At 52.8% G+C, this 12,310-nt stretch overlaps 1 protein-coding gene across 2 annotated transcripts; it reads right to left on the reverse strand.

Moving 5' to 3' along the window:
• Positions 1–6,272: 6,272 nt before the first annotated feature.
• On the reverse strand, positions 6,273–11,443 carry Sapcd2 (suppressor APC domain containing 2). 2 transcript variants are annotated; one of them, XM_026778730.1, is made up of 6 exons: positions 10,869–11,443; positions 8,082–8,194; positions 7,336–7,482; positions 7,078–7,185; positions 6,878–6,988; positions 6,273–6,796 (listed from the first exon to the last, which is right to left on the reverse strand). In XM_026778730.1, exons 1-6 carry the CDS (start codon positions 11,398–11,400, stop codon positions 6,668–6,670), a joined length of 1,140 nt encoding a protein of 379 aa, XP_026634531.1. In that variant the 5' UTR covers positions 11,401–11,443; the 3' UTR covers positions 6,273–6,667. The 2 variants fall into 2 exon arrangements, with proteins under 2 accessions (XP_026634531.1, XP_005346366.1); XM_005346309.3 differs by having other exon boundaries at positions 10,833–11,443.
• Positions 11,444–12,310: the final 867 nt, after the last annotated feature.

Genomic DNA, 12,310 nt, shown 5'->3' on the forward strand with positions numbered 1-12,310 from the left:
GTGCCCCTGTGCCTCCCAACTGTGGGCACCCTGTGCCTCCCAGCTATGGGCACCGCAGTGTGTGCCCCTGTGCCTCCCAACTGTGGGCACCCTGTACCTCCCAGCTATGGGCACCGCAGTGTGTGCCCGTATCTCCCAGCTGTGGGCACTGCACTGTGCGTCCCTGTGCCCCTGGCTGTGGGCACTGTAGTGTGCGCCCTTGTGCCTCCCAGAGGTGGGCACCACAGTGTGCACGCCACTGTGCCCACTGTGAATGTATTTTTTTTTTAGGTTTAATTGTTCTCCTCCTTCTCCCATCTGTATCCCCCTTTGGAAGGCATACACCATGTAATTATCTGAATAGAACTTGGTTTGCTTGTTATTTTAACAGGCATACTTGAGACGATGTAACGTTAACTGGCACACTGTCCAGCTTATGCACTATGTAAACACCTAAAAGCGCCTTGTGTCACCAGTCACTCCTTGCCACTCCTTGCTGGCCACTGTTGACATTACCGTTCTTTTGTCTTGGATTTCTCCCACAAAACAGCGCCACTGTTATTAGGCACTGTTCAGTTAGGTTTTCCTATTTCAACTACTTTTATGTCCAGGTTTTCATTTTATGCCTGTACATGTTCGTGTGTATGTTGGCACACGTGTGTGCATGTACCTATGGAGGTCTAGGTATCTCTTACTAACCTAGAAATTACCAATTAGGATAGACCAGGGAAACCCAAGGATGCCTGTCTCCCTCTCTCTCCAGTATTGAGATTTACAAGCATGCACCGCCATGTGGGTGCTGGGGTTTGAACTCAGGTCCTTGTAATGTGCAGCAAGCACTTTACTGAGTCCTTTCTCCAGCCCCAGCGCACAAGTTTTCAAGTGCACCCCTGGAAAGGGTGGAGCCCAATCCCCCTCTCTCCTTGAGGATTGGGCTTTGGGACTCCATCCTCATTCCTAGTCTGCTGTGGCACCCAGCAGTTACTTGATTTTAATATCATGCAATCCCAGGTCAAACCACCTGGCCCTCAACCCACAGAGAAGCTTCTTCTTAGCTGGGTGTGGTGGCACATGCCTTTAATTCCAGCACGTGGGAAAAGGGTGGATCTCCTTGAGTTTGAGGCTAACCTGGTCTACAAAGTGAGTTCCAGGACAATCAGTGCTGTTCGCAGAGAAACCATCTTGGGGGGGGGGGAGGTTTCTCTTGAAACCATTGTCTGGTATTCCCTTGCTACAATACTGTCTTTTATCAATGAATCTTTCCTGAATCTTACCTTCCTCCTGATACACCTGTGGCTGCCATTAGTGATAGTTTTTTATGGTAAACTTTCAATTTTGTTTGAAAATGTTTTGGTCTGTCTGTGTTCTGTAGAGATAGCATCTCTGGGTATGGACTTTGAGGTGAATATAGTTTTGGCCCTTAATTTTTTTAAATTAATTTTAGACTGCCATATAAAATTTTGTTTTTGAGATAGGGTCTCACTATATAGCCCTGACTATCCTCAAACTCAGAGATCTGCTTGCCTCTGCTCCCCCAAGTGTAGGTATTAAAGTTGTATGCTACCATATCTGGCCATTTTCTATTCTGTGTGCATTAATGTTGTAACTGTGTGCATGTCTGAGTTGATATGTGGGTGCTGGGACTGAACTCCAGTCCTCTGGAAGAGCAGCCAGTGCTCTCAGCAACGGAGTCCTCTCTCCAGCCCGAATACTGGGTTTATTTTTTAATATATAATAATTTAATTTATTTATTATGTATACAGTGTTCTGCCTGCATGTATCCCTGCAGGCCAGAAGAGGGCACCAAGTCTCATTACAGATGGTTGTGAGCCACCATGTGGTTGCTGGGAATTGAACTCAGGACCTTTGGAAAAGCAGGCAATGCTCTTAACCACTGAGGAGCCATCTCTCCAGCCCGAATACTGGATTTCTTTTCTTTTTTTCTTTTTCTTTCTTTTTCTTTCTTTTTTTTTTTTTTTGGTTTTTCGAGACAGGGTTTCTCTGTAGCTTTGGTGCCTATTCCGGAACTAGCTCTTGTAGACCAGGCTGGTCTCGAACTCACAGAGATCCTGAGTGCTGGGATTAAAGGCGTGCGCCACCATTGCCCGGCTCTTTTTTTTTTATTTATTTATTTATTAAAGATTTCTGCCTCCTCCCCGCCACCGCCTCCCATTTCCCTCCCCCTCCCCTGATCAAGTTCCCCTCCCTCATCAGCTGGAAGAGCAATCAGGGTTCCCTGACCTGTGGGAAGTCCAAGGACCACCCACCTCCATCCAGGTCTAGTAAGGTGAGCATCTCCCAATGGCGTTTCTGTATATATGCGTCACTACATTCTGTTCTCAATCATGCCCCTCCTCCATCACCCTTCCAGTGACTCCTGTCCCCTCTGGCTGCTTCCCTTTCTTCCCTCAGAGTCTCCTCTACTTTCCTACCCCTCGGGGGGCTTTCGGTAGGTGACTTATTTTCTGTCATTGTGGTCTTGTAAAAACAAGGGTGACCAGAGATAGACATGCTGAAACTTTTCTGGTAGGCCATGACCTCGTGGTGATGCACAGATTAATGGAGACGGATTAAATTAAGATGTAGGAATTAGCCAATAAAAAGCTAGAGCTAATGGGCCAAACAGTGATTTAATTAAAAAAAAAAAGAAAGAAAAACAAGGGTGAGGGGCTGGAGAGCTGGCTCAGTGGTTAAGAGCATTGCCTGCTCTTCCAAAGGTCCTGAGTTCAATTCCTAGCAACCACATGGTGGCTCACAACCATCTGTAAAGAGGTCTGGCGCCCTCTTCTGGCCTTCAGGCATACAGACAGAATATTGTATACATAATAAATAAATAAATTAATAAATAAATAAATTAGTTAAAAAAACAAGGGTGAGCTTCTCCTCCAAACTCACTGGAATTTGCCCGTGTTCTTGTAGGAACTGACGGCTGGTGGGCAAGTCCAACCTCTGACACCAGAGGACGATGTCATCTACAAGATTTCTATCCACAAGTTTCATGCTCAAGAATCACACAACCCCATTGCAAAGCAAATAAAAAACAAACAAACAAAAAAAAAAACAAACTCTCATCAGAGGAGACTGGCCATAGTCAGGGAAGTGTGGCCTCAACTTCACATGGCTCACAGGGCTACAAACTAGACACACTGAGCAGTCTTAGAAAACTATGCCAGCTCTGTGGATGTCCCTATCCTATCCTGTCTCAGGAAGTCCAGCCTCACCCACCAGCCGAGGTCCTGCACCTCCTTCATTCTTTCTAGATGTCCAGGGCTGTTCTCTGGATTAATTTCCTAACCTGTCTCAAAATTCATAATTTTTTTTTCTGGGTGGGCTGAAAGTGTTCATCTGATGTTTTAGTTCATGTGTGGATACTTTTGTTTTTCTCTGTGTAACCCTGGTTGTCCCAGAACTCACACTGTAGACCAGGCTGGCCTTGAATTTAGAGATCCACCTGCCTCTGCCTCCCAAGAGCTGGGATTGGTCAGTTATACGCCACCACCACCCAGTGAGACTTTCATTTTAAATGCAGTATTTTTCTTTTTTTTTTTTTCTTTTTTTTTTTGGTTTTTCGAGACAGGGTTTCTCTGTAGCTTTGGAGCCTGTCCTGGAACTCCCTTGGTAGACCAGGCTGGCCTCGAACTCACAGAGATCCGCCTGCCTCTGCCTCCCGAGTGCTGGGATTAAAGGCGTGCGCCACCACCGCCCGGCTAAATGCAGTATTTTTCATTTCTAGAAGTTGATTACTATTGTTTAATATTCTCTTATTCTCTTGAAAGGTAGCACCTTTTGTAAAATAGAATGTAGGCTGTTGCCCCTTGACCACATGTTCAGGAAATCAAGAATCGTGTCATTACCATTTGCTCCGACTGCTCCAGTACCCTGTCTACTTGTTTCTTGTTAGCTTCTGTGACCTGTGATTCTTTTAAGCATAGAGGAGCTCATCTCCTCGGAACTTGACACAAAACACGTTTAGCCTGTTGTGTCCTCAACCAGGGGACAAAGTGTCCCTCGAGAACAGTGAAAGATGTGTCTCTAGACAGTTGGTGTTGTCACAGCTGGGAGTCTACGTGCGCTACCAGCAACAGAGTGTAGATCACAGGCTAAGCTCAGGGAAGACAGGTCAACCTGCAGGAGATACTTTCCTCTCCTACAGCACTAGGACTGGGGTTCCGGGCAGCATCTGAGCTGGCCTCTGCCTATTGGGACCACTGATAGTCTTCCCTTGATAGTGGTGGTCATGCCTTTAATCCCTGCACTCAGTAGGCAGACTGGAGTTTGAGACCAATCAGCCTGGCCTACAAAGTGAGTTCCAGGACAGCCAGGGCTACACAGAGAAACCCTGTCTCAGGAAAAGAAAAAAACAGTTCTCCCCTGAGGTTTTTAGGACCACACAGGCAGTCTGGCTCCAAGCTGCAAACTTCTAAGAAACTAGAGTATTCTAGAAACCACAAACACATTTTTTCTCCCTGCTGGGATACCAAGGCTACGAGGCCATGTTGGCTGGATTCCATCTGTGTCACCTTGTTCCCATCTCCCTCCTGATAGGTGAAAGGTCTTCAGAATGTCACCCCAGAGTGGAGCCTGTGCTGTCCCGTCTCTTACCTCCAGTCCTGTGACGTGAGGAGGGGCACACAGCCTTTCAAGGTGTGACAGGCACTGCAGGGAGAAAGCTGCCCACGTCTTTTGTGTGTGTGTGTAGACGGGGTTTGAGACAGGGTCCCTCTGTGTAGCCATGGCTGTTCTGGAACTCACTCTATAGAACAATCTGGCCTTGAACTTGGAAATCTGCCTGCTGCCTCTGCCTCCTGAGTGCTAGGATTAAAGGCATGGGCCACTATGTCCAGCCACCACCTGTGTCCTTCTGCGGTGCCATGTGACCTGAGCAAGCTTAGACAGAGTCCAGTGGACAAGATAGGGACTCTAGTAGATGAGGTAACTCGCTTGGGCAAAGCCAAGAGGAAAGTGAGACTGATTGAGATGGCCTGGCAGTCGGAAGAGCTTGGAGATGGCCTGGCCGTCGGAAGAGTTTGGCAAGACTCAAGACGCTGTTGAGACCTGTATTTCCATGGAACGGGCAGAGTCAGGCCCTAGTCTGGATGTCACAGGCTGTGTCCAGAGAACCTCTTAGACTAGCCAAGTATCCTTAGGACCTGAGCAGAGGGGTATAGGGGCAAACCCAAGGAAGGAGGGGGCCATCTTGGGGAAGGCGTGAGGGCAGACCCAATCTGTTGCCATGGAGACCTGTCCCTGGCAGGCACTGGTCTAAGGCAAATTCATCTGGGTGTTCCGAGCTCATGGAACACAACAAACCACCTTTTAGATCTAGCCCTCCCTCCAGCCAAGAAACCACTAATTCCTGAAGTAGAAGGCTTGGGTGCTGGACTAATTTGCACCTGATTTGGCATGCTTTATAGGCCGAGCACAGTGGGGGAAATTGGACTCCAGGGTTATTTCACTACCAAATGCTCACAGTCCATACTGGGGGCTCCAGACCACAGAATTCACCTATGATGTTGCAAGCACCGGGCCCCACCAGACCAGGCTGAACAGAGACGCCCCTCATCCGATCTGTACCCATCTGAGCTGCCAATGGGAGGTATCCAAGGATGCTCAGTTTCTCCCGGGGCTCCCTGGTTCATCTTTCTGTGGCTGAGTCTATGACCACGCTGTTGGACCAAGGAGGACATTAAAGATGATGCGTGAGCAGATCCCAGGCCTAGGGAATCCTGCACCCTGTGGAATGGGCATATTCTGCTACAGTGCACTCATAACTTAGCTGGGAAGTCCAAACTCGCCCATTTGTGGGGATGGGGCCTCCCTAGGAGAGGGCCACACCTGAGCTACCTTGATGCCATCTTCCCCTGTACAGTTAAGGTAAGGCAGGACGGTAAGGTAAGTATTGGCGTACTTCTAGGAACCAGACTGGCCTGGTCCAGCTGCAGCCGGATTCCTTCTTGGCCTCGGCTACAGACTTCTGTCCCTGTGGCTCCCAACAGACACAAACAGAACCCCCTTTTAGAGGTTTCTCGGGCCCCATCCTTCCATCCCATGTTCCTGAGTCACAATCAGATTGTCTTAGAGCCCTTGGTGGAGAGAAGGAACCCCTGAGCTAGGTCTTTCAGGCTTCCTAGCCTACCCTCAGCACAAAAACTCTAATCACTCAGAAACACCACAGTGAGCAACAGGGCAGAGGGACCCAGCACAGCCAGCGGCCTCTGCTGGGCATTATGAGAAATACAGCCCAGTGTGGCCAGTACTTTTTTTTTTTTTTTTGGTTTTGGTTTTTCCAGAAAGGGTTTCTCTATAGCTTCAGAGGTGACCAGTACTTTTTACTAAATACCAAAGATCCCAGCCTTACAAGAGGGGACAGGATGACTGTAAACATGCCCCCTTCTTTGTCCAGGGCTGCTGAAAACCAGATAAATATGAGGAACGGTCCTCTGCCATCCACTGACAATGGAGTAGCAGCTTCAGGCCTGACAGCGCTACTACGATCAGCACCCACTGTATGGTGTCAGGCCAGCCTGGGGCAAGCCTCACGACAGCCCAGACGACAAGAGTGGAGGCAGGTGCCCTCTCCAGGGCCCTGAGGGCTAAGCGCTGAAACCTTCAGTCAGAAGACAGGCTCAAAGCAGCGCCGTGGAGCTGGGGCTAAGTCGGCGTGCACATCCTAGCGAGGTACAACCAGCTAGATGAAGGTGGAGTCCAGAGGCCCAGCATCCTGCTGGCTGAGAGCCCGGGCCTCAAACAGCTGCTTGATGAGAGCAGACTTCTCCTGCTCCAGCTGAGTGATGCGCTCGCTCTTATTGGTCACCTCCTGGGTGGGCGGGCGTACAGGCAGGGGCGTGGTCAGGGTTTGCAGGGCCACCAGCACCAGCCCCATCTTCCCACACCTCACCTGAGTGAGAAGCCGGTTCTGCTCTTTCAGCATGAGGATGGTCTGCTGCTGCCAGACTGGCGCTGAGGGAGAGGTAGAGCCCAGGGGCCCCAAAGAAGACGAGGGCAGAGCCTGTGGGAGTGCACAATCAGGCAGGCCTCTTCTGGGCACAGCACCCAGAACAAGGACAAGGGGTGCCCGGGAGCCTCCAGAACACTCACTCTGCCAGAACAGGCTGCGGTCAACAGCTCCCCCAGGCACCGGGCCACCTCCTGTACTTTGGGCAGTAACCTCCCCAGAGGAAGAGGACTCCCTGCAGTCCCAAAGTCCTGGAAGAGAAGCAGGGAACACCAGGCCGTGAGGAGACTCCTGCATCCGGCACTCCTGTTCCTCCAAAGCTTCAGCTCGGAGTCCAGAGGCAGCCCCCTCCCCCCCCGGGGCAACTCGGGTCCGTCTGGCAGGGGTGCCCCCACACTCACAGCGCCGGATCTGCTCTGGCTCAGGCGGCGCTGACGCTCCTGCACACGCTGCAGCTGCTGCTGGTACCACTCTCGGCCGCGAGCCATCATCTCCAAGCCCTGCAGCAGCACCTCCTGTTCCTGTTCTAGCTCCTTCATCTGCTTCAACTACAACACACACGTGCACACAGGAATGGACGCATGCCGGCAAGCAGACTGGCATTAGGCATACGTGCACACACCCGTGTGCTCCAGGAGCCACGGGTGTGGAAGTTGAGACCTATGCAGGGGCAGACCAGCACGCAGGCACCAGCATCGGGTCAGCACACAGGCAGTTTGCAAATGCACAGATGGAAGCACCAGTGTTTGCTGGGTTCAAACTTACGCCTTGGAGAACATAGCTCAGTTCCTCCTCTTTGGATGATGAAGGTGGTAATGGAGACTGGCCTCCCTCTCGCCCCTCTACTGACACTTCCCCAAGGGCAACTCAGCACCCCGTTCCTTGTGCCCTAAGCTGGCCTGCAGAGGTGAGAGCCTCAGGAAGTAGGCAGGGCAGGGGCCCAAACTCTGTCACCAGGGATCCCTAAAGAACCACTTCTCCACCCTCTGCCTGACTTTGCCTGTCTTCCCTCCAGCAGATTCAAGCCCAGGAGAAAGAGATTCAGAGCTAACCAGTTCTCCTACAGGGGTTCCCCAAGTAACCAGGTTCGTGGTTTCCAACCTTCTGGACAACACAGAGAGTCCCTCAGAGCCGTGGCCCCTCTCACCAGGCCACAGTCCACACCGTTGGTGATGGTATGTCTTCGACGTTCGCCTCGAGCCCGTGGAGCCTGCCGAGCTTCACCTGTGCCTACGTCCAGGGTCTTGCAGGATGCTGCACCTGTAGCAGACAGTCGGGGTCATCGCTTAGTTCTGGGCCTGCATAATGGGTTCCTCAGCCCTTCTAGGACCCTCCAGCTAACTCTGTTAACATCTCATCCCAGTTCCTCAGCCCTTCCGGAACCCTCCAGTTAACTCTGATAACACAAACCCCAGGGCCAGGGCTGTCCTGGGAACCTTTCCCATCTCCTCCGTGAACTTGCTCTATCTGTTCACTTTGTACCTGGCTGGGATTCGGTCTCCTCTTACCTGCCCTGCTTCCCTCACCTGCCTCAAGGAGGGCTGTGAACTCCCTGAGGGGTCAGGGGAAGGCATGAATACAGCTCTTTCCTGCACTCCTCCCCCAGTGCCTGAAAAAAACCATAGTGGATACCTCTCAAGGGTATCAAAGGGTATGTGTAAAAGATGAGATGGTAAGGCCGGGGCGTGGTAGTATACTGTGCCTTTAATCCCAGCACGCAAGAAGCAGAAGCAAGCAGATCTCTGTGAGTTCAAGGCTTGCCTGGTTTACATAGTGAGCTCCAGTTCCAAATATAATCCCGTAGAGAGATCTTGTCTCAGAAAAACAAAACCAAGAAACAAAAGGTATGGACCAGTAGAGCCCTCTGGCTAGTCCCTCATCTTTCTCAAATGCATGGGGCTTTGTGGCACAGCATGGGGTAGCAAGGAAGCCAATCCTCGATTGGTGATGGAGACATAATTCTTGCCCAGAAAGAACCACAGTATAAAGCAAGGTGTGCATATATGTGCCATAGACCCCTGTGAACATTATCTGGAGTGCCTCCCCATCTACCAAAAGTGGGGTGCAGGTAGAGAGGAGGGTACCTTCCCCCAGATCCCTAACCCTATCCCTGGCATCAGGATCATCCCTGCAACTGTCATAGGAGTGACAGAGACAATAATTGTGTTCGGCTGTGCATAACAGAGATTCTAGTTCCAAGCAGGCCTCAAAGTTCATGTCCCAGCCTGCAGTTTCAGGGTGAGGCCATGGGAGGTACGCAAGAAGGACACTGCCTCATGAAGGTGGGGCCAGAGCAGGTACCGGCAATGAATTCTAGGAAGGAACCCTGTGACACTTGGATCTGACTTGCACAGGAAGGAGACATAAACCTCTTTTCCACAAGGTTGGGAATTTGAGGCCATATCTGTGTTGGGAGGACTCTCCCATGGGAGTGGGGGCTAACGCGGTTCTGTGGCTCCTTCAAAGCAAGCTTTGTCAACCACACCGTAATTTTTACTGGGTCTGGGCTGACCCATAAAGGAGTTAGAGCCAGAGCCTGGCCTTAGGCTTACAGAGCAGTGGGCTAAATATTCCTACGCCATGGGCCCTGAGTACATGACCTTCAGAAGTAACTGAGCCAGGGCCACTGAAGGTAGAACAGATCAGTACCACAGGCAAACTTTGAGCCTGTTCAGTACACAGTCCTATCTCAGGGCTGACTTCAAACTCACAGTCACACCAGCCATGTCCAGAAGTCTCCCCTACCACAGGAACAGGGGGTCAGGGCTTGAACAAGTGGAGCAGTCTCTCTCTGTTTCTCTCTTTCTCTCTCTCACACACACACATGTGTGTGTATGTGTTTATTTTATTTTTTTTAAGGTTTATTTATTTATTATGTATACCTCCATGTATGCCTGCACACCAGAAGAGGGCACCAGATATCATTACAGATGGTTGTGAGCCACCAGATATCATTACAGATGGTTGCTGGGAATTGAACTCAGAACTTTTGGAAGAGCAGTCAGTGCTCTTAACCTCTGAGCCATATCTCCAGCCCTATGTGTTTATATCAATTCACAAGGGAGGCAGTAAAACATGGCTGAGGCAGGAGAGGTCCGGTGAGGCTGGCAGAGCGGTGGCCAGTGGCAAAATGGACTGGCAGCTGCCACCAGCGGGCAGCCCTGCACCTGGTAGGGCTGTGCACAGGATGAATGGGCTGCAGGGCCGCAGAGGGGTCCTGGGCTCCTCTGAGAACCTGCCTCCATGCTTAGCTATAATGAGGTCCTGTTCTCAAGGCAGACAGGAGGCTATTCAACAGTCTCCTGTCCCTGCCAACTAGACCGGAAGGAGGGAGAGGAGCCTGCTGGATTCCCCAGAGACTGCGGTCTGTGTCTGGCAGGGTGTCTGCAGCAGGTGCTGTAGGGCACACACACCCGTCAGCATCCACACACCCAGCCTTCTTCAGCACTTGTGCTGGGTGCTCCCGCACCTTCTCTGCCTGGGTGGAGAAGCAGGCCGGGTTGTCTCTGCAGGGTGTCACACTGGAAGGACCTTCAGGACAGGTTAGAGGATGCTTGCTTTTAGGAAGAAACTTGTGCCCAAGCAGCCACACAGAAATGAGGATGCGGGCCCAGATGTCCCCAGGGCCTAACTTAGGCTTGAGACAGAGCGGGCTTCTCCTAGGTGTTCAGAATTATCGACCTGCCCTTGGCCCTGGTATCAGGCCTCTGCCCGCAGCTCACACAGGCACAGGCCGAAGCCCCTTTCCATCCAGGTGGACCCAACCTTGTTTTTGGCTCTGGGGCCTGCCCACAGTGGTTCCCATCTCCATCCCTCTTGAGGAGACCCTTCCGGTCTCCAGTTTCCAGCACAGGTCCCAGGAATTATGAGGTGGAACTGGGGGGCCGTCCAAACTCACCCGCATCTGCGCTCGGGCTCCGCTCCAGGGACTTACTCAGGGGCCGCTCGGGCTCCTTGGGACAGGGTGCCGCCTCCGCGGGGACACACAGTAGCTCAGGGTTCCGGGAGGTGCCACTGGGGCCAGCAGGCGCGGAGCGCGCACTCGGGGGCAGAGGCTTCCTCTCCAGGACAGTCCGCGGCTCGTCGGCCGGTACGAACATCAGGCGCTGCTGCAGCGAAGGTTGGTCCCCAGACCGGGGAGCGACGCGTGCCTGATCCCTCGGGGCACTGTTGGCGTTCAGCAGCGAGGTGCGCAAACCCGCCACGAAGCGCTCGAAAGTCAGGTAGCCATTGGCGGGGGCCACCTGGCGCAGGCCCTCGAGGACGCCGCAGGGCAGCTCGCGTGCGTCTGCTCCCTGCCAGCGGGACTCGATCTCGCGCAGGTGCACGTAGCCGCGCTGCCGGTCGTCCAGGATGTCGAAGAGGGTGCGCAGGCTCTGCAGGAAAGCTCGCGGCAGCCCCTCCGTGCCGGGCGCGGGAGCGGCGTGCGGTAGGCGGCCACGCTCGGCCATCGCTGCCACGGCCATGGGCACCCAGCTTCCATCCGCGTCGGTCCCCAACAAGCCCAGAAGGCGGGCCCTGCACAGCACGCGCGCCCTGCCACAATAGCTGCTGGTTTTTGAATGGAGCTCTCCTCGCCGCCGCGTCAGCTCGCATTAATATTCGCGGCGGCCATTGGTCCAAACTGGCCCATCTGCTCCGGGATTGGCTCGGAAGCCACCAGTCCAGTTTGATTTTTCCTACGGTAGGGGCGGGCGCCGCCAGTGAGTGGGGCCCGGGAGGTGTGACCAGGCACCAGCAGAACCGGCTAGGGTTCCCACCTCTGCTCCCCAAGATCCCCCTGCCTCCACGCCCACCACCCACCCCTCTGGCCTCTGTAGAGGCTTTTCTCCAATCCATTTGTGCCCCGCCCTGCCAGCCACTTTTCTAAGGGCGGAGCGAGCTGCCCTGCACAGATCCTGTACCCAGGTAGCTTCACCCGTAAGGATGGGAAGGTCCAGCCCCTCCTGCTCCCTTTGGTCCTTTTCACTGAGAGTCCCCTGGCTCCAGGCGCCCATTGACTCTGGGGCTCCCTTCTCTTGCATCAGGAATGCCCCAAGAGGATTATAGGCTCCAGACAGTTGGGCGCTCTCCTTCACTGAGGCCTCTGTCCCTACAACTGCCAGTTCTACCTTTGGTCCTTTGGGACCGTCTGCCTTGTCCTGCCAACTGTAGGACAAAGCCAAATTGTCTTGTGTCCCCAGATGCCCATCCGGTGACCAGCTCCCTTGGCGTTCTGGATCTGGTCCCCTACTCGGGCTTGCTTGCTTTTCTTCTCTCCTTCCTTCCTTCCTTCCTTCCTTCCTTCCTTCCTTCCTTCCTTCTCCTCTTCCTCCTCCTCCTCCTCCTCTCTCTCTCTTTTTCTCCCTCTCTCTCTCCTCTTTTACTTCTCTCTCT

The sequence above is a fragment of the Microtus ochrogaster genome, chromosome 4 (assembly GCF_000317375.1).
Source record: "Microtus ochrogaster isolate Prairie Vole_2 chromosome 4, MicOch1.0, whole genome shotgun sequence".
NCBI lineage: Eukaryota > Metazoa > Chordata > Mammalia > Rodentia > Cricetidae > Microtus > Microtus ochrogaster.

Coding starts and splice junctions, on each gene's coding strand:
- Sapcd2 (XM_005346309.3), bottom strand. CDS start 11,400: ATGGCCGTGGCAGCGATGGCCGAGCGTGGCCGCCTACCGCACGCCGCT. Junction 7,186..7,335: donor GCCAGAGCAGATCCGGCGCT/GTGAGTGTGGGG, acceptor CTTCTCTTCCAG/GACTTTGGGACTGCAGGGAG. Junction 6,989..7,077: donor CCGCAGCCTGTTCTGGCAGA/GTGAGTGTTCTG, acceptor GCACTCCCACAG/GCTCTGCCCTCGTCTTCTTT.